Here is a 25,178-nt window from a genome sequence, read left to right as displayed (position 1 = left end):
GCATATAGAAACACTTTGCACCACAAGGCGATCCGTTTAAAAAGATAATCATCTCCTTATAAAGCTATCCGCATAAGAACGCACACACAATTAAAAAAAATATATATATTATCCATCAACTCCTGGAACCTCTTCTATACGGGATGGAGGGTCTGATTATCTCCAGCGCCAGGGGCCTTACTCTCCCACGCCAGCTCCTGCACTGCATTCTGGGTTGGGTGGGGTGGGCGCATGTGGACCTTAAAGGTTGGCAGGTGAGCTTTAAGGCATAGCTAGGAGAGCACGACGCTGTCATCTCCTCCTCCTCCTCCTCCTCCCGCTCTACATCGGTACCGCGTAAGTCCCTTTGAGGTCCTACAGCAGAGACGCCCGCATGGTTCGGTCCCTCATCTCGCCTCCTTTCCTTCTTGTTTCCTTCTGAGGAATACATCCCTAAGCCACTGTGGACACACTGGCATCCTCCCTTCCTTCCCTCCCTCCCTCCCTCCCTCTTCGCGTCCTTCTTTCGGTCCTTCTTTTTTTTTTCTCCATCAGTCCATCCGTCCGCCCTTCCGTCCCTTGGGGGGGGGGAAGGGGGGAGTTAAAGATCGGTGGATTTATTCTCCAGAGCCGCAGCGATCTGCTGAAGACGCAGGGTCAAGTGTTTGCTCTGGGCGACGGGGTCATCCTCCAGGGCAGCCATGATCTGTGGGGGAGGGGGGAGAGAGAGAGAGTGAGAGAAAGAGAGAGAGAGGGAAAGAAAGAGGGGGGGGGTGAAAAACGACGGGAGAGAGAGGGGTATGAAAGATGAGGGGAGAGAGAGAGAGGAAATGAGAATGACCATTTGCTTATCCAACTTGAACTCTGTTCATTACGTTTTATTTAGATCTGCATTTCGGCTCTCCCCTCTGCGACCTTAAGTGGCTGTGCACACTTCCGGACGGATAAATCAATTCCCAGACCAATTTTCCGATTCACGCACCACAGAAAGGCTTTCAATTAAAATTCCACACATCCTGACGTCAAAAAGGTGAGAGTGGAGCCAAGTAAAAGAAGAATAATGAAAAGTGCAATATTCGGTTGGGCAGTAGTGCGTTCAGTTCTCCTGCAGGTACGATAGGAGACAGAGATAGAGAGCGAGAGAATCACCCACCAAATCATAGTATTTGCTGGCATACTGGTAGAGCTGATGCAGGGCCACTTGGGTGTTCAGTTTGTCTGTGTGAGTCTAGAGGAGGAAAAGACAGAATCCATTTAACAGTGTTGTCATGTTTTCCAAAGTGCAAAGCGATGCTATACATAATCATCACCTAGTCTACCGTCAGCTTTGAGAGAATGTGACACCGCAACTCTAGATATTACACATTTAACCCCAAATAGTTATATTTTTATAGGAACACAATACCACAATTCTACAAACTGGATCAGTTGAAAGGAAAAATATTTAGCAATTTGGGCCTCGGGACATTAGTGTGTATTTATTCTTAATTTCTTTTGTACAATTGATGTAATGACGCAGACACACATAGATTATGTGTTTACACAGAACTGTATTGAAGTGACATGAACAGAAGGAGAGGGTGGATATTATAGCACAGTGAGAGCTAGGGGGGCTTCTCACCCGAGACACTTCAGCCAGATGAGTGTTCATGTCCTGGTCGCTGACAGATACCATCTGCCTGATGCCCTTGTAATAGCTAGAACACACACACACACACACACACACACACACACACAGTTTGAGAAGCTGGTTATGATGGCTGCACGTCCACATTCATATTGTCGTGCCATTGTCGAAAAGAAAACGAAAAACATCTTGAAGGAGGTGAAGGCAACTTACTCATCCACCATCTTCTTATAGGTGGAAATCTCCTTTGCATAGAGTAGTTTGTTACTCGGCGAGTCCTAGGGTAAGAGAAAAAACAGGCGTCTCGGTGAAAACGCTGACATTTCAAACACAGTCAGCCCTCTCGACCCCCACTCTGCCAGCGTCGGAGAGCCCGCAGGAGCCCCGATGTTTGCTCTCGCCCGCGCTCGCCGATGCTTCCTTCTGAACGGCTTCTAGCTCTCAAGCTCTCTCCCCCTTAATGCCCCCCCCCCCCCCCCCCCCCACTCACCCGGCTGAGCTTGTGCTCGCTCTTGGTGCAGGCGTCCATGAAGGTCTGGGCCACGACCGACAGCGAGGAGTCCACCATCTCGCTCACGTGCACGTCGAAGATGAAGTGGGGGTTCTTGAGGATGTTCACCCAGAACCGCAGAGGGAGGCTGGGGGGAGGAGGAGGAGGAGGAGGAGGAGGAGGAAGAGGAGGACAAGGTTAGGGTGGGTAGAAGAGGTAGGAGGAGGAGGAAGATGAGGTTGGGGGTGGTGGAGGAGGAAGGAAGAGGAGGAGATTGGGGGGGGGGGGGGTGGAGGTAGGAGGAGAAGGGAGATGATGTTGGGGTGGTGGTGGAGGAGGTAGGAGGAGTAAAAGGTTTGGGTGGTGGAAGAGGCAGGAGGAGGAGTATATGGTTAGGGATGATGGAGGAGTGGAGAATAAAAATGATACGTGGTTGTGGAGGAGCGGGGGGGGGTGGGAGAGATGGGGGGATGAAGGAGGGGGAGGATACGGTTGGGGTGGTAGAGCAGTTGGAGGAGGAGGGTTGGATGAGGTGGGGGGAGGTCAAGAGGGGAGTCGGCGATGCTTGAATAAATTCTAGCAAGAGTGGAGAACGTGCTCCCCCTCCAAACATCCTTCATCTAATGATCTGATGGGGCGGCGGAGCAGTCTGCAGGGTAATAAACAGTGTGGGGACTTCCAGTGCGCGGTAGGTGTGATAAAACAAGATAAAAGCATGTAGTGTGAAAGAATGATCAAAGGGCTTCTTGTTGTTAATGTGTGAGATAATTGTAAAGTACTCTCCTATCCCGCTTTTAATAGAAAAATGCTAAAAAAAAACAATTTCCCATGATTTTGTATCCTCATCCACCAACAAAAGATGCTCAGAGGGAAACACATAATTACTCCCTCCACAAAAGACGGCTGCCGTCAGCTCTTCGAATGGGGGCCCGAGATGAATAAGCATTTGTTAAATGGGTCGCGCCGGCGTCCTAATGAACGGCGATTAGCAACGGTCAAGCAGCAGCACAATTTCCACCTTTCCAGTCGTCCGTACAGAACAACAGCGCCCGGCCGCCCAAGGCGTCACACACGCACGATTTACCCCGCTAATCTCCGGTTCCGGACACACAGACCCAGGAACACACGACTCCTCTGCAGACCCGAATCAGCCCGTGAATATCCCCCCCCCCACCCCCTATCTGAATAAGCATGACTTCACTAGTGGGCTGATCCACCGGGGGGAAAACACACCGAGCATAAAAACGAATACCCTGCCCAGACTTCCCGGGGAATTAGAGGCTTCCCGAACAACAACAAAAGCCTCCGGAAAAACGCAAAAACGTGTTATGATCATACAATTAAGTCACCTGGGGACGTCATTACCATGTTTGCTCGTTGATGTGCTGGATGCACACACACACACACACAGCCCGCCCCATTTAAAATTTCCTAGGTGTCTCTCAGCTGGCTCGATAAACAGAGGGGGGGGGGCAGGAATAAGGACGTGTGAGAAGTGAAAATAAGTAATTAAACTGCGCTTCCTGTCCCCTCCCCCCACACCGTGGCTCACTTGACAGCGCGGTGTCAATCAGGGTACCGTCGCGGCGTGCGGCTCGCCCGCCCGACGCCAGCCCACCAGTGACACAAATTTATGCACTTAAAATGTCACACGGGGGCACGGGGGGATTGCAAATGATAACCGGCCGAGCGGAAAATGTGCATTGGTATTCAGGCGTTTGGGCGGATAAGTAACTTCTATTACTTGGGATGGTTTGTCTAGGGGAGCTACGTTTGCCGTGCAAAGAGGTGGGCCTGCCGAGGTCATACCGTTGTGTTAGCCCTGTGTGTGTGTGTGTCTGTTTGGGTCAGAGAGAGGTGGTCCGTGTGTAATAAAAAAGGACATCTGCTTGTTTGAAAAACTGGAACATTTTTGGAAATGCACATCAGTGTGTGATTGCGTGTAAGAGTTTGCATATGTGTGTATATACACGTGTGTGTATGCATGTGCTTGGGTATGTATGTGTGATTGTATGCATTTATGTATATACACAAATATGAGAGTGTGGGCTTGTGTGTGGGTTGTTTCATGTTTGTGTGTGTGTGTGTGTGTATGTGTGTGTGTGCGCATGCATGCATGTGTGTGTTTGTGCACATGCGTGCATGTGTGTTTGTGTGTGTGTGCGCATGCGTGTGTGTGTGTATGTATGTTTGTACGTACGTATGTACGCATGTGCGTGTGTGTGTGTGGGCTGCACCTGTTGGTCTTCCAGATGTGGACCGTCTCCTCGTCCACGTTGTCGTGTTTCAGCGCCTGCTCGTCCAGGAAGTCAAAGAAGTACTTGATGGCGGGCGGCACCACCGCCCCGGAGCACAGAACACTCCGGAAGAAGTCATCCACAAACTGCTGGAGAGTTCCCTGGAAATGGTTTAAGTGTACCCGCACACACACACACACACACACACATGCACGCACCAACATACACAGACACACACACACGCACGCACGCATGCACACACACACACACACACACACACACACACACACACACACGCACACACACACACACACAGAGTGTGAGAAACAAGGCCTCAGGTCTTCTCGAGACGGAGTCAGTGTGAACAAATGTATTCAGAGAAGAAACATAGATTTTGTATCGGCTTTAGTGTTGCTTTTCCATCTATATTCATGTGTTACCCTTTTCATCTGTGCCCGATCTATCCTGCATTTTAATAAGAAGAAAAATGTATCCATTACCATTACCACTACTATTATTCATTAGACGCTTTTATTCAAAAGAGTATCCAGAGAATTCCGATACATCTCATTTACCCGTGTACACTAATGAGTGGGTAGGGGTTAGCGGGCATATTGCTCAAGGATATCTGCAGGTAGGCTAGGTACATGAGGGAGGGAACACCCTAGCCAGCTAATTTTCCTGTGTTGAATCGATGCCCGGTTCATAAAAGTGTGTCTGTTTGATGACTGGTTTAAGAAGTTTCACCCGGCCCGAGTCATACCGATTAGACTCTGGGGTGGGTGAGGCTGCAAGACTGTTGCACATTGACTCATCAATGTGTACAGGTTGAAACAGCCATAGGTAGATAGGTAACCACTTTATTATTCCCCAGATCGGGAATTCCTTTGTTACAACCGCCCAGCAGCAGTGGAAAACACAGGATAAGATACAGTACAATAAAAAAAAAATACTAGGTTCTATGAAAACCAAAAAAGTTGCTAAAGTAAATGCTAAAGAAAGAACAAACAGGGCAAACCAAACAAACGGTATAAACAGTATAAATTATTAAGTGGCCATCTCCACACATACTCAAGGAGAGACCTCGTGCACGGCAACATGAAGCACCAGGTCAATTGTCCTACTCTGTAAACTTTACAATAAGGCGGCTTTCAACACCACCACCCTTTGCCTAGTGTGGCTGCCACCTGGGTGACATTGTAGCATGCGCAGTACCCCAGTTACCTTAACCGAGAGCAGGCGCGTCAGGTAGATCTCAGTGATGGCTTTGGTCATGGACTTGTCCTTGAGGCTGCCCCGCTTCGACTTGATCTCGTCCAGCTCTTCCATGGGCCTCACCAGGTGGAACACCTTGTCGTCCTCCAACAGGGCGTTCCCTGCGCCAGGAGTTGGGCGTCGCAAGTTTAGTTTTGGAACTCTATTTTGGAACCGTTCCAATCGTTCCGAAATATATTCCCGTAAAACGCTATGCACAAGAGGGGGGGTAAAAATAGCGCGGCGCTGCGTATGAAGTGCATTTCGAGTGAGTAAATGCCCATGTGAGAATGTTGGAAAATAACAAAGCAACCCGCACGGCAGATAAAAGCGAGTCTTGTTGCGCGTGAAACAAAATGTACTAACGCCATACATAAAAACAGACGTATTAGCATGTGAAATGAGCAAGAAGCTGCCGACTGAAACCTTGGGGATAGGAAGACATTTCAAAGTTTATTTCTAATTCATGTTTCTCGCCCCATCCTCCCCGAGCTATCAAATGATATGCATGTGTGTGAGTGTAGTGTGCAAGTGTGTGTGTGTGTGTGTGTGTCTGTGTGTATGTGTGCGAGTGTGTGTGTGTGTGTGCGAGTGTGTGTGTGCGTGTGCAAGTGTGTATGTGTGAGTGTCGTGTGCTAGCGAGTCTGGGTATTATGTGGTGTGTGTGTGTGTGTGTGTGTGTACATGGTGTGTGTACACTCACTCTCCTCTTGGCTCTCCTGGTTCTGGTCGTAGTTATACTGGGTGTGCATCACTCTGGAGAGGACCACGGTGGCGTTGTCTCTCACCTGGTGCACAACAACACATCAGACACAAAACAGGGTATGCTTCATCGGTGCATAATTACCTCATTACGCCGCACGCCCCCCCCGGCCCTAATAGTTGACCGCGATCAATACCAGTGGCCCGACGGCATGGCTTGGTCTTTCATTGGAGTATTTACTGCCCGTTTGGTTGGGCTTTTGTCTGCTATTGACCAGGGTACCGGCTTCCCATAGCGCCATGCTCTCTGATTAGCGTTGCTTTTACAACACCGATCAATCTAGGACAGCAGCCCTCGGGTTCGGAGAGGACTACGGGAGAATGCCGGTAAGCCCAGGGTGAGGGTGGGGGGAGGAGGCCGGGGGGTGACACTCAGCCCCGGACCATTAGTGGAATAACACAGTCCGTGGTCAGCAACGCTAAACTACCCGAGACAGAGGCTAACAGTTGTCAAGGAGGAGGATAGAGATTAATGTTATTTCTTTGGTATATATAGCCCTAGGCTCTGTCAATGTGACGGGTCAGGAAGGAAGGAGGTGGATACCGCCGAGTCATTGGCTGTGGACAGGGGATGCAGATGTACTCACGTTGTAGTGCGCCAGTGTGTTGATGCGTTTCCAGCGGCCCTCCTTCTGGGAGGTGAGGTCCAGGTCTGACAGGATCTGCCCGGTGGAGCCGGGGCGCCACTCTGCAGTGGGCGAGGACACCGCAACACCACCAGTCAGAACGAGTCACCGGTCCAATCAGTTACCAGTCAAAACCGGTCGACAGTCAAATCTGCTCCCCATTAAATAACCCACTGGTCAAAAACAGCAACCGGTCAAGATCAGTTACCGGTTAAAATTTAGTTGCCAATCAAAATCAGTAGCCCGTCATTATCAGGTAGGTGTGAAAAGTACTGTACAATGTACTGGTAAAGATCAGTTGGCGACAACTTTTCTTGGGTTCATTCATCTCTATATCCTGCATAAAACTCTCCCCAGTATTCAACGGAAAAGGACAAACACATACATGTTTATCTCATTAGGACAATGCAATGTTGCCAAAATGCAATGTTCTGCCACCGGCATACAGAACATTCCCTATTGGCAGGCTGAGCCTGAGGCCTGACAGCATTCATTTTCAAAAGATCCCCGCCATAAAAGACGAAATGTGTTATCTCATGGAGTCATTAAAATACATGGATCTTGGAGATCCAAAACGCATGGAGAGGCAGAAATCCACATCCCGCCTGGGAATAGACGGCGCTTTGATGTGGGGAGTCGATGGATTGCTTGCCTTTCAAGAACACAGCGGCTAATCAACCACACGCTCGGATAAAAGGCCCAAGCTTCTCTTAATGTCACTGGAATCAACTACATTCTCAGCACAATAGAATACATTTTCATTTTAAAACACCAACATCTTAAGAATACCACAAAGCTTTGGAAACTGTAGGAATCATGGGTTACGTGGGCAGACGCACACTCAGACATACACATATATAAACACAGACGCACACATGCAAACATACACACATATAAACACACAACCACACATATATACATACAAACACACAAACACACACACATGCACACAGAACATGCACACAGAACATACATACATGGACACACATATATACATATACACATACATATGCACATATATACATACACGCACAAACATTTATACATACACAAACACGCACACACACACACAAATGCACATATATGCATACACACACACACACACACACACACACACACATATACATACACACATACACACACACACACATATACACACACACACAGACAAAAATTCACACATATACACAAACACACACAGCTGACATGTTAAGGACCGCGCCACCTCTGGGGGAGTGGCGCGTGGAGCGAGGCGTCTCATCAGTCACTCACCCAGCGTGACGCTGTCGACCTTGGGCCGCAGAGTGTAGGGCAGGTTCCGGTACACCTGCTCTATGATCTTCTCCTTCACCTGGGAGATGGTGTCGCAGTTCAGCACCTTCACCGGCGTCACGTCCGTGCCCTCGTTTTGCACAAGCACCTGAAGGTTCTGGGGACACGCACACACACGCACACACACAGACACACACACACACACACACACACACACACACACACACACACACAGACAGACAACTGAATACATGGTGTTCGAGATTTGACATGTGGTGGCACATTGAATTCAGAAGCTCAGACAATGCCAGAGGACCCACGCACAAAACATGTCCTCCCCCGCCCCCACTCCCACCCCCCCTGCCACCTCACCACTATCACCCATGTAGGACCGTTGTCACGGCAACCGAGCTGTGTTCGCTGTGAACCCGATTCTGTCTCTCTCGGCCCCTCCCTCTTTCCCATCTCTCGCTCCCCCTCTATATTCTCCCCTCTCTCTCCCCCATCTCTTCCTTCCTCTCTCCATCTCTCTCTCTCCCTCTCTCCCTCTCTTCTCCCCTCATTCTATCTCTCCCTTCCCCTCTCCATCTCTCTCTCTCCCTCCCTCCCTCTCTTCTCCCCTCATTCTATCTCTCCCTTCCTCTCTCCATCTCTCTCTCTCCCCCATCTCTTCCTTCCCCTCTCCATCTCCCTCCCTCCCTCTCTTCTCCCCTCATTCTATCTCTCCCTTCCCCTCTCCATCTCTCTCTCTCCCTCCCTCCCTCTCTTCTCCCCTCATTCTATCTCTCCCTTCCCCTCTCCATCTCTCTCTCCCTCCCTCCCTCTCTTCTCCCCTCATTCTATCTCTCCCTTCCTCTCTCCATCTCTCTCTCTCCCCCTCTCCCTCTCTATTCTCACCTCTCCCTCCCTCCCGCCGTCCCTTCCTATCTCTCCCGCCCCCACACCTGACGGCTCTGTCACCCGGGGCAGCTAATGACCAGCACCCAACGGGAGGGCAGTCTGTGCTGAGTGACGGATTGCCACCCGGCAACACCCCATGCACCACTCACTAAGCCCGCCCTCCCTCCCTCCCTCCCTCCCTCCCTGGCACCCCCATCACTCCTCTCCCCAACAGGCCAACCCCTCCCCCCCCCCCCCCACCCTTCAGGCACTGAGCAATTCACGCAGAGCGCCGAGAGAGGGGAGGTGAAATCCTATCGGCATAGCAACATCTCCCGCCTGTCTGCATGTCCCGAGTGAATAAAGACGGCTCGCTGAGAAGGAAAGAATAAAGGATGAGGAGAGAGTAGTGGGGGGGTGGCTGCTCATCGTGGCGTTCCCTCTGCCTTTGACTCATCAATCAGTCGCCCGTCTCTACCAGCGGGGACGGATGGTTGGGGTAGGGGTGGTGCCGGGGTGCTGGTGGAGGAGGGAGGTGGGGGGGAGAAGGGGGGTTGGGCGCGTAAATCAGGCTAATTCGATAATTGCCCTCGACAACGCCATTACCCCCGGGGTCCGTTATTTAGAGAACAGCTGGCCTCGTGTTAGCCAGCGTTAAGCGCAACATGGCGTTGGGGCGAAAGCGGAGGGTGCCGGTGGGGCTCCTGAACGGTGAAGACGGAGCTCCTGAGTGGAGGCGGATCCGTAGGGGTGGGGGGGGGGGGGGGGGGGGGGGATGGTCTGGATCGTCAACGCAGAGATAAAGAGCGCACGCGGCCCAATGCGCTAATAGGTCCGCCAAGAAGTCGGAATGCGCTCGATGTTCCGATAATTCTGTGTTTTTGAGTACGCAGCAGTGTGTGTGTGTGTGTGTGTGTGTGTGTGTGTGTGCGTGTGCGCGTGTGCGTGAGTGATGGGCGGTTCCCCCCATGGAGGACATTGACTTTGGAGATTGATGTCCCCAGAAGCAGCTGCCTGGGGCTTGGTGGGTGGTTACCAAGGCAACTTGTGTGTCCCTCTCTTGGTGTGCGTGTGTGTGTGAGTGTGTATCTAACCATGCCCACTATAGGGTTCCTGTCCCCAAAAGGCTTTGTGCTGCCCATGTCCATGCAGGCTCTCTGTGCATGATGAAGTGTGTGCCCCATTTCCCACTTAATAGGTTGTTTGTGTGTCTCCCACCATTTCTGGCCTGTGTCATTTTCTGTCAGTGATTTGTTTTTTGTGTGTCTGTGGGTCTATAAGTGTGTTGTGTGTACGCGTTCGCGCGCACGCGTGTGTGTGTGTGAATGTGTGTGTGTGCGTCTATAAGTGCGTTGTGTGTGTTTGTGTTTATAAGTGTGTGTGTGTGTCTATAATGTGTGTGTGTGTGTGTGTGTCTATAAGTATATTGTTTCAGTAAGCATGTGTGTGTGTGTGTGTGGGTGTGTGTATATATAAGTGTGTGTGTGTGCCTATGTGTGTGTGTGTGTGTGTCTATAACTGTGTGTGTGTCTGTGTATATAAGTGTGTGTGTGTGCCTATAAGTGTGTGTGCGTGTGTGTGTCTATAACTGTGTGTGTGTGTGTGTGTGTGTGTGTGTGTGTCTGTGTATATAAGTGTGTGTGTGCCTATAAGTGTGTGTGCGTGTGTGTGTCTGTAACTGTGTGTGTGTGTGTGCGTGTGTGTGTGTCTGTGTATATAAGTGTGTGTGTGCGTGTGTGTGTCTGTAACTGTGTGTGTGTGTGTGTGTGAATGTGTGTGTGTGTGTGTGTGTGTGTGTGTGTGTGTGTGTGTGTGTGTGTGTGTGTGTCTCACCAGCACACAGTACTCCACGTCGTCCCCAAGCAGACGTGTGTCGTTGAGTGTGTACTTGGCTTTCTTCAGCCTGGCGTCGACCGGCCCTTTCTCGATCTGGTGCTTGATGGCTCGGAACAGTTTGTAAAGGGGCTCGCCCGCCGAGTCCTGGCCCCGACACACACACACACAAACGCACACGCACACACACACGCACACACACAAACACACACACACACAGTCAACATTTCACTCAGACATGGTGAAGTACATGAGTGCCCTGATTGGATATGAAGGTTAATTAAGGGAAGGAACAATGTAAGTACCGGGTGCATATGGAGGACAACTGGAAACCCGTTTGAGGCGGTGAAGGTAAGATAGGTTTGATAGTTTGGCGAATTTAATAATGCAACATGTATGAATATAACACAGTGAGAATACGAGAATCTGGTCTCAACTCTGAACTTTGAATGGACCTATGTGCAATTTAGTTAACACCTGAAACATTGATATTAAAGGGGAACAACAGCGTGTTTATTGTTCAAGCCCTACGTGTACACCTATAGCACACAAAATCAACATACATTCACTGGTACACTTCATCAAAGGCATGAATGCTTTTTGTTACCCTCAGAAACTGATAGAGACAGATCGACATCCAGTTACACAGCATCCTCTCCACCACTGTCTCGGACCTGAAAAACATAGTCACACACACACACACACACACACACACACACACACACACACACACACACAAACACAACACAAACAACACCAGTGCCTTTAGAGACAATACCGCAGTTCCAATTGCAAGTCATCCTTGGCTGGGGCCCATTGTTAGCCGTTACCATGCCTAATTAGCAGTCTCCTATATGGGGAGCTTTTGTTGGCACAATGGCCTAATCAACATAATGAGCCACTCCATTGGGGCATAATTAAAGCCGTGTGGCCGTGAACTGCTGCCAGTCAGAGGGGGTTGAGGACCGGTTGACAGAGCCACAACATCCACCCCCTCCCCCCCCACCAGCACGACCCAAAAACACTCAATTGAATGTGCGTCAACACAGAGAAGGGCCCTACGGCCTTTTGAGGCTTTCACCTTTAAACTCGCTGTTTGACAGGGAAAGTGCAAACATGAGTTCATGGTAAGATCGATGGGACAGGGGCCGTGTTTGCATGTGCAACGCCGCCATTCACGACATTTTTGATATTTGAGGAATGACAGATTTGAGGGGTCACATTAGCCATCCTTCATACGGGATTTATGAAGACAAAGAAGCGAAGAGCAACATTATAACAGACTGCAACAACAGGTCCTTGTTTTAGGAATATGTCAATTCCCAAATGCCAAAAGGTTCATTGCAGTATATCAAGGGATGCAGTCGCTAGTCGTGAACAGAACCAGCTGTCTCGCCACTCTGTCTATAATTGCATAATAATAATATAATTGCCTATTTAAATAAAAGTGAACACATTAACATATAAATGCTGAGATTCCTAGCATGTGTAGCATACGACTGGCATTGCACATCCATATTGTAAATGTAATCATGAAAATGAATTGATATGATTCAGATGAGCGATTGAGGCGGTCGTTTAGGGAGCTATGGTAACTTGCTGGCGTGCAGCTGGTTGGCACAGGCTTCTCCTTGCACTAAATGTAGCACACAATGCACACTTTATTCCCTAAGACAATCTTGTGTATGTTTGACTTAATTATATTGATTAATAATGTAGAGCTGCAATAATGGAGCATATGCTTAAATGAATATCCCTTTCACCAGTCTAATGTTTAATGTCTTTTTTGGATTTACATTTAAATGCTACTCTCGTATGTTTGGATACATTTTTTAGGGGATATTTCTTTTACGAAGGTTTACTCTTATTTTAATCAGTTGTATTCTTAGTTGTTATCTTTTTCCACTCCTATTTCAATTACTTTCATCTCTGTACAACCTCACTACCGTCCTGCGGCGTCACCATGACGCCCTGTCCGCCTTGCCCTTCATCGTCACTGTTCCCCGCCCTGGAGGAGGGGGGCCCCTGGGGGCCCGGCCGGGGTACCCACCTGCGGAGCATGAGCTTGGGGTTCTTGCTGTGGACGTAGCTCTCCATCAGGTCCAGCAGCAGGGATCTCATGATGTCCGTGTAGTACTCCAGCTTGCCGTGCAGCGCCACCGTCAGCAGCGACGCAAAGTACACCTTAGCTCGGGCGTTGAACTCCGGTCGACCCTCTAGTGTGTGGATGAACTACACGACACACACACACACACACACACACACACACACACACACACACACACACACACAGCGACACACACAGCGACACACACACACAGCGACACACACACAGACACATTACTGAATATGCCGGCTGGTATAATAACGATGATGCTGATAGTGGTGGTTTAACATTCTGCTCCCCACTGTTGAGCCCATATCACCGCTCTCCGTAGCGTTCCACGCTTCCCTGATTGGACGGCACTGCGGTGGCTCCCATACCCTTTCTGCAATCTGCACCGCGCTGTGAAATGTACTCAGTCTAAGAGCAGTGCCCGCCGCCTCGTGCTAAGCGTCTAAACGGTGCGTGCTACTGTGTGGCGGCGTCTGTAAACAATGTCGCTATCGCCTTCCATTGGGCGGAACGCTACAGCTGCAGTTATCTGTGTTTTTTTTAAAAGGCGTTATTTTATCCTCTGCTTGCGGCAGACCTTTCCGGCTGGGTCCCTGGGACCTGTAGCTATCGTATTAACTTCCCTCCTGACATTTGGGGTATCACATCATTCCGCGCCGGCAGTGCTTATATCAAAAGTATAGTCCTGTAGTTTCATTCATTGCTGTTCGGTAAGGTCAGAAACATTCAAATCCTGGACCAGCAGTGACGCTATTAAAATATATTCTACAAAACATCGTATATTTCGCCTTTGAACCATGAAATATTTATCGTATGTATATTTTTCACATAACTTGACTTTATGTACAGAGTATATTTAAATCAACGAAACTGAAGGGAATTCTGTGTGTGTGGGAGTTACAGCTACAGAACAGCAGGCTGTTTATAACCTGTTTCACCCAGACATCTCACAATACCCTCAGATCCCGGCTCCCAACACCTCATCACTCAGTATGTGTTTATCTAACGTCTGTGCCCTTAAAGGGGTTGTAGGTAGAATTAAGAGTCATCATTTGAATGTAATCTGTGTGAAATGCCCAAGCCATCTGTCAGCTATTAGTGAGTGAAATGTGCTTTGGGAATATCCATTTTGAGTTGGAGTTGTTTACTTCTCTACTGCTCTCTCTCTCTCTCTCTCTCTCTCTCTCTCTCTCTCTCTCTCTCTCTCTCTCTCTCTCTCTCTCTCTCTCTCTCACACCTCTACCCGTCACCCCCCCCCCCCCCTTACGGTGATGAGGAAGGTCTTGGAGTTGAGCAGGTTGGAGAACTGGTTGAGGGCCTGGGTGACGGTGCCGCGCCGCGCCTCGGGGATGTCCAGCTTGCCCGTGATCATGACGTCGTTGGCGCCGTCCTTGGAGGGCAGGAAGAACACGCGGTCCGTGTACGTCTTGTAGTCCAGGAAGGGCATGCGGCCCTCGCTGACGTCGTTGGTGTGGTCCTCCATCTCGATCATCAGGTCTGGGGGAGAGGGGGGAGGGGCCATAAAGAGTCACATGTCATTTGTATTTACACGCCATTATGTCGGATGCGTTGGTTCTTTTGTATTTGAGTGTTGAGTGCTTTTTTATTTGATAAAGTAATACATTTCCATTTTATTTTATTGTTATATATATTGATATTATATATTATACTGTTTAGTTATCTCTGCCAGGGGCTTTCTAGGGGCTTTGCTCGACGATACGTACAGGTATATTACCAAAATTGAGGATCGAACCTATAACCTTTTGGCTGGGAGCCAAACACCCTAAATGCTACACTGTCCTGTGTCTGCTTCTACCAACACAGCGAGCGTAGACATTCCTAGCATGGGAAGGGGGCCCTAGTGGAAACCTAACCCCTGACCCTGGCAGCGTTAAGAGCTACGGTGCCTCCAGGCCTGATTCCACTTTGTACCCCGTCACCTGTGACGTCTCTTGCTCCTAAAATCCTCCATGAAGACATTAGCGTTGCCATGAGGACGTAGCCTCATAGACTGCACCGTGGTGCGATGTATCAAACGACTCTGGCGAAGTGATGGAGCGCTTCATTATAATCATATCATCATTTCATTGCCGTTCAGCGTCATGAATCCTTTCAGCGCGGCCACAGCTGCGGACGTCGCCACGCGTCTCAGAACACGAGAGAATGTGCAGCAACCCTCTAGTCGCCGGTGGCTCCAGTTTACAGCGTAGCCGAGAAGTGTTTAAAAGCCATTACATTCGACATGGGTCTGCCAGTGCTCATTGCACGCTGATGGTGCAATCTAATTGCCTATTGCATGCCACAGACGCAACCTTTTTTGCATAAAGTTAACCAAAGTTCAACTTTTGTCCCAGGCCCCTTATAAGCGTTGGTGGCCCCGCCTAGCCCGGTGGGGGCCCACTTAAGTCACCGGGAGACATTAAAGGGGCAATAAAGCATCGCAAAACCCGAACCGCGCTAGATTAATTTGTATTACACGGCTGAACACATTGCATATTTCAACTGAATTGAAGGGGTGGTCGGCCGCCGGGCGCGTTCTCCGGACTGTACCTGTGAACTCCTTCTTGCAGCGGTCCCGCACGCTCTCCTCCAGGTTCTCCAGCTGGTGCTTGACCTTCTCGTACTCCCGCTCCGCCTGCTCGCTCTTCCTCCTGCGGAGATCCACCACAGTCGCGGTCATGCCGCGACAAACACACACGACAAGATACAGGACCGGCCGCTGCTGGCGGGACAAGCGGGGTCTCCCGGGGACTTTAGGGGGGATTCCCGCGACTTCAAACCAACACGCAGCCTCAGAATGGGGTTGAACTAAGCGCAGTGGTTCGGTTTAGCTTCAAGTAAGAGCACGTATCATCACTGTGAGTCTGTGCTGATGAAACGGTGTGCTCCGTGCACAAAACGCGACGTTGACTACAACGACCCCCAAGGCATCTGCATGCCACAGCGTGCGCTGAACTATGAACCGCAGTATCCACCGTCCTGGCAGACAGTTCTTAATGGGGGTCAGGTGGCGTTCGTCCATCCTGAAAGGGTGTCCGTTGTGAGTGTTTTCACCCGAGGACAGCTCGGCAAACGAGTAATGATGGCGACCGGGGCGAGTCATCGGCTAATGTCTGAAGAATGAAACGGTTGCCCTCCAACGGCGGTGTTAATTGCGAGGGTTGCGAAGGTTAAGTAAGAAAAATGCAACTCTGCAGAGTAGCTGGCGGGTAGGGACAGGACAGTCGTGCCCTTTTCATTTGTACACAGTGCAACGTTGGGATCAAAGTGATGCTGGCCGTGTTCCTCAAGACTGCAGAGTGGCCAAATAACACACTTAGACAGGTCTCCGGCTGTGTGGGCGGGACAGGGGTTTCAAACAAAAGGGCTTCTTCCTCTGCCTCATCTTGAGTTTTAACTGGTTTGTCAGCTCCATTTTCTACGGCGGACACACACACAAGTCCGGCCCCAACTGCAACCCTAATCTGGGATCCAGCAGTTGTTGTTAGCAGTTTAACTTTTGGTGGGAGGAAGGCACAGAGGCCGTACTGGGAACCAACAACCGCAATGTGACGAGTTTAGCCTTGTTTGCTCTTTTGTTGTTTCGAGATATTAAAGAAAACTAATTTGGGATTTTATTAAGTGTATTTTCTAGTGACACGTCTGCACTGTTTTGATTTGAAACCTTTACAAACACTTTATTCCAGTTTACTATGCTGGCTGAGTATGTGTTTACCAGGTACTCGTTAACAACATCCCGCCTACAGCAACCCGATGGATCACAGCAAATATTGAGCGAAAGAAAGTGAAATGCCCTGTTCTCCCAGATCTTAGCATGGGAGTGCGGATATCAATCTAAAGTCTGACCTATGAGGATACTTCAGCAACCCAAAGCTGAGGAAATGGCACATTACTACCATGGCAATGGCGCCGTCCATAACACAATTCTGCCAACAGAACGGCAGTAACCATTACGCTGTCTTTAGCTAAGAACTGCACTGGGTGCATCCGGAGCACCGTGAAACGGTGGCACTGACGAGAGCTCCGGGTCAAACCTAATCACGCTGAATCTTTATACGACTACTACTGTTATTGCGACTAGTGCCGAGCTACCCGGATTTCTCTCTCGGGGCACATTTCGGCGTTCGCCGTTGACCCGGTGTCGACCCACATGAGCCTCATAGAGCCGAATCCGAGGCAGAAACACGATAAAAACACTGGTGTCATGGGGACAGCGCCCTCCCTCCACAGCAGGGGGGGGTCACAAAGGGAGGGGGGGGGGGGGTCCTTGCCTGTAGCAGAAGATGGAGACGCCGATGATGAGTAGCATGGGCACGACCACGGCGGTGATGATGATGGGGAGCGGCACCTCGTACTTCCTCTCGTACTGCACCGAGCCCACCACCCACTCCCCCTTTCCAAACTTGATCTGCAAGGCAAGACAAGGGAGAGAGAGAGGGGCGGGGGCCTGAGATGGGAACACAATGAGTCTGTCCAAGTCCGCTAACATGCCGCCATGTAGTTATTGGCAGTCAGTCGTTAAAGAGGACACGGTTATGCACGCCTGATGGATCCCTGCGTCTAAATAGGACGAACAATTTAACACTGCGTTTAATCGTTATGCGTTGAATCTTTTGTTTGAACACGTTACGATCAGGGTAACATTAAATATGCATTAATGAACAGTGGTTAAATCGGTGATAAGCATTAACCAGCGGTTAGTTAACGGTTGACTGATGTCTAGTAGTTCATGTTTACTAAGGGTGTTCATGTTAACTAAGGTAGTAGTGCTCATGGTAACTAAGGTATTCATTTATACATTATTTATTATAATGCACTAACCCTTCCCTCAATGCTAATGCTTCATAAAAATGCTTGTTACTGCATTAACTTATTTAATCAAATAAATCGGCTATTAATATAGCCTTTCTGTAAAGCGGTACAGTAAGTTTGTCAACAACAAAAACTACTTTAACTCTGTGTTGATTTAGCAGATGCTTGTATCCAAGGCATAGAGTGAATTATTTGAGATAATTGTCATTAAGCAGCAAGTAAGGTTAGGCATTTTGCATTGGGTGTCGTTCGAGCCAGAATCCTAACCGCCTACACTGTCCTACCTCCTCTATTGAGGAGTTTGTTTCTTTGAGAAGGGAAAGGAGAAGCCCTTGAAGAGGGCAGCAGGTGGAAAACACAGAAGTAGCGCTGAACTTCTCCTGCCCGCGGCAGAGGAACATTTTTAGAAGAGGCCTCATGATAAGGACACGTCAATTAAACACAGGCCACAACTACACCCGACAAATAAGTGAGCCTCGATGGGTCGGGCTCTGTGTTCTCCAGAGGTGAGCTACCGAAGTACGGATGATGCCCGGAGAACGTCTTCTTTTCGACCTCTACACAGACAGACACCCACACGCATACAGAAACTGTGATTTCAGTCATACAATCAAACAATAGCCAGAGGACAGACATTGTATCCAACAGAGATGTCTCCAGGCTGCAATTAAATATAATTACTGGGCTTCAGCGCCGTGACTCGTGGAAAAAAGCAGGCTCTCAAGATGTACAAAAGACACACCCACAGATATATTGTAGAGATTAAAAATGCATCTTCTGTAATGACATCTGGCGTGCGATTAGATCTGTGTGCGTGTGTGTGTATGAGAGAGAGAGAGAGAGAGAGAGAGAGAGAGAGAGAGAGAGAGAGAGAGAGAGAGAGAGAGAGAGAGAGAGAGAGAGAGAGAGAGAGAGAGAGAGGAAAAGGGAGATTGATTGAGTGTGTCTCTGTGTGTCGATGAGTGTGTTTGTATTCTCCTGGTTGTGTGTGTGTGTATGTGTCTGTGTGTATGTGTCAGAGTGTAAGTAAGTGGTGTGTGTGTGTGTGTCCATGTGTGTGGATACGTGCGTGTGCGACACACATTTGCGTATCCTCACATATATGCAAGTTTGTTGTGTGTCGTTGTGTGTGTGTGTGCATGTTAATACTTGCGTGCGTGTGTGTATTCTCATACATGTATTGGTTTTCTGTGTGTTGGTGTTTGGATATGTGTGTGCGTGTGTCTATTCTCGTAAACGTGCTAGTTTGCTGTGTGTGTGTGTTCTAAGAGACGAGTGTGTGTGTGTGTGTGTGTGTGTGTGTGTGTGTGTGCGTGTGCGTGCTCACCAGCAGGTCCAAGGGCTCAGACCGGGTGTCCCTCCGGGGGCGCTTGGAGCGGGCCCGGGGCTGCGTGGAGGGGGGGTCCAGGAACAGCTTGTCGTCCTGGAGGGTGCTGACCAGGCAGGGGACGTCGCCCAGGTACGCCTGGGCCTCCTTGGACGTCATGGCCTTGGAGAAGCCTCGACCCTGGGGGGCGGCGGAGGAGGATATGTGAACCCGTTCTCTATGGGGTCCGGTGGCGGTTGTGATGCTAACGCCGTAGCGCCATACAGGTGGCGATATTTCGATATTTTCGTAGGATAAGTCTGGGATTCTCGCCTCTGATTGGTTAGAAGGGCTCTCCTGAGATTGGTTATGGTTAGGGTTAATCTTAATCCTAACCCTAACCCTAACCCTAACCCTCAACTCCCGCAAATACCTAGGACTAATCAAAACACGATCTAAAGGAGAGCCCTTCTAACCAATCAGAGGCGAGAATCCCAGACTTATCCTGCGAAAAATAATATTGCATACGGGTGTTAGGATATAAGAGATGCTAATGCCACGGCTATGCCACCCCGAAGGTCAGTGTGATTTCTAGGTCATTATACACACACAATATATATATATACACACTACTGTAAAAGACTGAAACTCATGCTAATTAAGTCGTTGTTGAATTGTGCCTCAAAGTTGATTGTGTTGGTCACACACTTTATATTCCCTTTTATATAATGACTGACAAGCTCAGCATTAGGCAGTATTTAGACGGATTAGAAGTACATGAACCCGATCAAGACGGAGTAAAGCAACCGCTTCAGCTGCCAGATTTCACTTTTTTAAACTCCATTCTAATACTAATTAGTTTCGGCCATTGCAAAAGCCTCATTACCCCAAAGAGATTATTCCTTTTAATAAATACAATCCAATATAGTTTCAGCACCTTTTCTAAGTGATTTCTAAATTAAATAGATCTCCCCTACTCCTCTCCAACCCTGACCACCACCTTCACACATGAAAATCCAATGTTCAAACACCGTCTAATGGTTCGGGCTTAGCAACGAACTCATTGAAATTCTGCAGCTCGATTTGTATTATAATTCCGTCGCAGTAGGAAACACATGGATGGCCCGACGCAAATGTAATCTCGGAGGCTACGACTCGCATCAAACCAGTTCCTAAAGCCATCACGCTCGTGCAATATGGACCTAAAGACTCGCGTAACACTGAGCTCCCCCCCCCATTAAACTACATCCCCTGGGAAAGCCATACCAAAACCTCAAAGATTTAGGTGGGCTGAGAAGGAAGCCAGAGACAAAAGCTAACTGGTTCGGAATTGGAAGACTATCAGGGCCCTGGTCTATCTTTAACCGGGTAGTCAAGGGAAACAATTTGAAAGTGGCATAATAGTTTTCGCGGCTGGATCGCCGAAGCGAGATTTGGCAAATGAGTGTATTCCTGGAGTAAATTACTGTAATTGGTGCTGCCGGAAATCTAGTGGGATTTGCTGGGAAATCAAATATTAAAAATAAATGTGTTTAGTGACTTCTGGAAGAGTATTTGGAATGATGAGAGTGATAATAGATAGTAATAGATAGATACCGGTAATCATGAACCTAGTGAAAACGTGTGGCTGCCAAACTATTTTAAGATTTACATGTGAAGCTCGCGAAAAGACGAGAACAAGTCGACGACTACTATTCAGTTACATGTTTCTACTGCATACATGCGATCTGAATTGGCGTACATGTCATTGCACTCAATTAATGTGATCTGGACTTCACAGTGACATAGACCAACGGTCGCAATCAAACCTCGATCCCTTACTAACGGACACCAAAACAAGAAGAACAACGCCATGATTGGCTGGAGCGCCCGACCAATCCCGAAGCAGATAGCACCCCCCACACTCACGGTGACGCTGATGATGCTGGTCTCGGTGATGACTTTCATGGGCAGGTCGTTGAAGATGGGGTCTGGGTGGTAGTCAAAGGACTTCAGCTCCTTCTCGAAGTTGTCCAGCTGGACGTAGACCTTCAGCTGCTGGCCCTCATAGGACCAGTCCACCGTGGGCGACAGGAACTCGATCACCGTGTCGTTCTTGCTGTGGGACTTCTGGTATCCGATAGAACAGCACACACACACACACACACACACACACACACAAACACACACACACACACACACACACACAAAAGGCACGCACACACACACACGGGCACAAACACACACACACACACACAAACAGGCACACACACACACACACAGAAGGCACGCAAACACACACACACACGCACAGGCACAAACACACAAACAAAGAGAAGACAACGTCAAAATGAAGACATGTCAGTCGTAGATATTTTAAGCCTTTCCTGTTATTTTCGTTACAATATTTTTGGCTCGCTTTGGATCCACCTTGCGAAATACAGTGCTGTTTTGTGCAGAGCGGCAAAGTGCTTCACAATAATACACATCAAGAATAGGCGGACAGTGACGGTAAATGGTCCAGACGCTAAGAATGATTTCACAGTAACACATCGGAAAAACATGAATATCACATGAGCACACAGAGATTGCAAACAAGTGAAAGTTGAAAATGAATATATGGCAAATATGCTGGCTCATTGCTCAAGAAGACCAAGCCTGTGATAAAAGAGAATTAAGAAAATGATTGCTCCATAAAAAGGTCCCACGTTTGATCGTGTTTTCAACAATCCTTCTCTTCTCTACCATTATATGGATGAATAATAATGGCGGTTACCATATTCCACAATATAAGTATTATTGAAGTATCATAGAGTGTATCTACGTAGAACAGAAACTCCATTATTTAATGATTTGGCAGCGGGGGCAAATCAATCCAATGACTTCGGCAGGGCTAACTTATGTCTTTACATCTGCGGTATCCACTTACCTGATGAAAGGAAAATGTGGTTTCCGAGTGCATCAGCTAATCAGGTCGTTACAACATACATCTTGGTGAACATTAAAAGTAATTGCCGAGTACACTTGGCAGACAAACTACACTCGAGGGCCGCTGTGAGTCAACTCATCTGACACACTTAACGGTCGCTCCCTACTGCAAGATAAAAGACATAAAGTACCTTGGTCTAATTAATCACAGATGGACGGACGGACGGACGGACAGCCAGCGAGACCGAGGGAGGGACGGAGAGACGGACAAAGAGAGGGCGGTGGGGATGGACGAAGAGAGAATGAGCCGAGGGCTGATAAACCTGGCCCTGCGAGGGCTTCTGGGCGATAACGTTTCCTTCTTACAACGGCTGCTCGTTTGAGCTCAAAGCTTGAGGAAGGGCAGAGATTTGGAGACTCTGTGGCGTTACTGTCAGGCCAGTCTGCGTAGGGCAGAGCAGAGGGGAGTTCAGGGTGAACCCAGAGACCTGCTCACGCTATCCGCCGCAACCGTGACAGCGGTATTAAAGTTAGCCCCCTTCCAAATGAGGTGAATACAAATCCGGGCTCCTAGGGACACACCGAAGGGTCGCAGCACGGGGTTGGAGAGTCTTTAAGTTACGTTCCCTGACAGAACGGAGCACAGTTGATGAAGACGGAGGGGTGTGTGCTTGTGTTTGGTGTGTGTGTGTGTGTGTGTGTGTGTGTGTGTGTGTGTGTGTGTGTGTGTGTGGATTGGTGTTTAGGGGAAACAGTGCTGGAGCTATCTCCAATCGGACAGGTTTAGGGGACTTGTGGTCTTGAAAGCAAGATGAAGGAAGAAGTCATTCTGGTTTATGGACTGATCGGTGGCACTGAGGAAGGAAGGTGTGTGTGTGTGTGTGTGTGTGTGTGTGTGTGTGTGTGTGTGTGGGGGGGGGGGGGTAATGCCTGTGTGGCTCAGGGCTCAGACTAATCTCTGGTGTGGTCGGAGGGGCCTAGTAAGGTGTAGGGGAGATTCCCAGATTGCAGCGCTCTGGCATTTTTTCAAAAGTAAATCGACAATTTACTTTTCTTTTTTTTTTTATAAATTGATGGCCGGCAGGGAGGATTGGCACACAGTTACAGGACTAAAATAAATCGACAAAGATGGCTGATAAGAGGCGGGGGGCAGGGGGTGGGTTTTTAGTTGAAAATATTGACACAGAGCGTGAGGGGCCAGTCGGAAAACGAACCTGGAAAGCGATGGGTTCAGCGAGGAGGTCTTCCCTGAGGAGTTTCACCTTCATGACCGCTGTCTGGATGATGTTGAAGCCGGACCCCGAAATGGCGATGTTCCTGCCCCCGCTGTCAAAGCACAAAGAGAAAGCACAATACCATCCGTTTAGCCGTACTATTATATTTATACCCGTATTTATTACTCAACTCCTGCTAGTACTGATAATCATCACATCAGACACACCTCATTAGGGTTGAACAGAAAGTGTTGCATTTATTTTTCGATGTTCTAATCATGAGGACTGATCGTTCATAACCGGTTTTGTTTTTTTAATGCAGAGAAATTACAGATAACAATTGAATCATCATTTGAAACCTATATTCCACCGATAGCTCTGGCTTCTCACCAATGATGTGATTTATTGTCTAAATACAAACAGTTATTCATAGTGCTGAGTTGCCCCTTTTTTTAACAATTCAATTTCACACAAATGCGATTTCAGTATTCTTTGATGTCACCCTCATTGAATGGCTTTCTCCCCATTCTCTAACTCTGGCTCAATTATAGGCACTCAACTCTGTGCTGAATCCCAACTCGGAGGAGGCTCTGGTGAAAACAAAGAAAACAGCCAGCCTTTGTGAGCATACCTTCCATTTACCTCATTCCCCATTAAACCACAAATCACATCCACTCATAAGCCGAACGCCGGATAGGAACACAAACACAACCCAACCCAGCCGCTGACATCAGGAAAACAATCGCTAACGATGAAATAAAACGGCCCTGAATCCAAATCAAATCAGACACGTTGCAATCCACCATAGTGGAGCAAGCAAACAAACTGACCACTTGAAGCTGCTGGTGGGGTGGACGTCCACCTGGATGGGGTTCTCCAGGTACTGGAAGGCGTGGTCGATGAAGGTGGTGGTGCTCTTGCCGTACTTCAGGCTGATGCGGAGCTGATCTGAGGGGACCTTGTCGTCCCGGTATTCTCCGGTCCTGCACGCGATCTCCGGCCCGAATTCCTCCCTGCCGGGACAGGGGGGAACAGAAGACACGGTTTCAGGAACACGGTTTCAGTGGCAGGTATTGCCTTGTTGCGGTAGCGGTGGAGGAGAGGGTGGAAAGGTGGAGGAGGGGGTGGAGGAGGGAGTGGGGTTGCAGCTCGGTCGTTTGCTGGTCAGCGGGGCAGACGTTTGACAGCTTGTTAAATCCGGGGGGCTTTGCTGTGACGGAGGCTCATTATTTTTCCTTTATTATTAGTTACCCTGGCCTACAATACCAACCACCAACACAACCCCTCCTCTGCCCTATGAGTCTGGTGACTGCCAGTAGTTACACAGGAAAGGGGGATGGCGGAGGGGTGGGGAGGGGAGGGAAAGAGCTGTTCTTACACCGCAGATAAGGTCACTTCCATTTTCATTCCAAATTTTTCAATTTGCGGCTTCAAAGTCGGGATACTGTAGAATTTGCATGAGGTACAATGTCTGAATAACAAATAGGAGTTATCAAGTGGAGTGGCCGAATGGAACCAGCGTTTGCCTTCAGCATGAATGACAATTACCGAAGCGGTCAGTGTAAATCTCCGGCCCGTGTGTCCGGGCGCAGTCCGTTTCAATCATGCGCATCGATTGAAACTAATTTAATTAAAGTGGGTCACAGGAAACCCACACCATTAGAACTTTTTCGTTTTCGGGTTCTCTATTTTCTGGGAGTAAAAGTCACGAGGGCAGCTGGGGGCCAGCAGTGACTCAGCGCCTGCTCGCCCCGCCGCCGTATGCCGGAGAAACGACGTGAGCATAATTCATATTTTTCAGGTCATCGGTCAAAGCCACATCCGTCCTGAGTCTCATTATTCCAGCAGAGGTGAAACCGAGTGT

The 25,178-nt window shown here is 48.9% G+C and overlaps 1 protein-coding gene across 2 annotated transcripts in view; it reads right to left on the bottom strand.

Annotated features, from left to right (window-relative positions):
• Positions 1-476: 476 nt before the first annotated feature.
• The window catches only part of plxnb2b (plexin b2b), a 133,909-nt gene continuing 109,207 nt past the window's right edge, over positions 477-25,178 (bottom strand). For both annotated transcript variants that reach the window (XM_079744041.1, XM_079744040.1), the window contains exons 18-37: positions 24,145-24,327; positions 23,315-23,426; positions 21,102-21,302; positions 19,215-19,394; positions 17,347-17,483; positions 15,626-15,726; positions 14,343-14,572; positions 13,010-13,191; positions 11,567-11,633; positions 10,960-11,106; positions 8,248-8,404; positions 6,937-7,037; positions 6,291-6,375; positions 5,558-5,709; positions 4,334-4,494; positions 2,097-2,244; positions 1,820-1,884; positions 1,601-1,676; positions 1,133-1,207; positions 477-685 (exon numbers count right to left, since the gene is read on the bottom strand). In XM_079744041.1, coding sequence (XP_079600167.1) covers positions 581-685; positions 1,133-1,207; positions 1,601-1,676; positions 1,820-1,884; positions 2,097-2,244; positions 4,334-4,494; positions 5,558-5,709; positions 6,291-6,375; positions 6,937-7,037; positions 8,248-8,404; positions 10,960-11,106; positions 11,567-11,633; positions 13,010-13,191; positions 14,343-14,572; positions 15,626-15,726; positions 17,347-17,483; positions 19,215-19,394; positions 21,102-21,302; positions 23,315-23,426; positions 24,145-24,327 — 2,665 coding nt within the window. In that variant the 3' untranslated portion in view covers positions 477-580. The remainder of the gene's footprint in view (positions 686-1,132; positions 1,208-1,600; positions 1,677-1,819; positions 1,885-2,096; positions 2,245-4,333; positions 4,495-5,557; positions 5,710-6,290; positions 6,376-6,936; positions 7,038-8,247; positions 8,405-10,959; positions 11,107-11,566; positions 11,634-13,009; positions 13,192-14,342; positions 14,573-15,625; positions 15,727-17,346; positions 17,484-19,214; positions 19,395-21,101; positions 21,303-23,314; positions 23,427-24,144; positions 24,328-25,178) is intronic.

The sequence above is a fragment of the Pollachius pollachius genome (genome assembly GCF_949987615.1).
Source record: "Pollachius pollachius genome assembly, chromosome: 9".
Classification (NCBI taxonomy): Eukaryota; Metazoa; Chordata; class Actinopteri; order Gadiformes; family Gadidae; genus Pollachius; species Pollachius pollachius.
The sequence above is the reverse complement of the archived record's forward strand: the minus strand, read 5'-3'. Positions and strand labels throughout refer to the sequence as shown.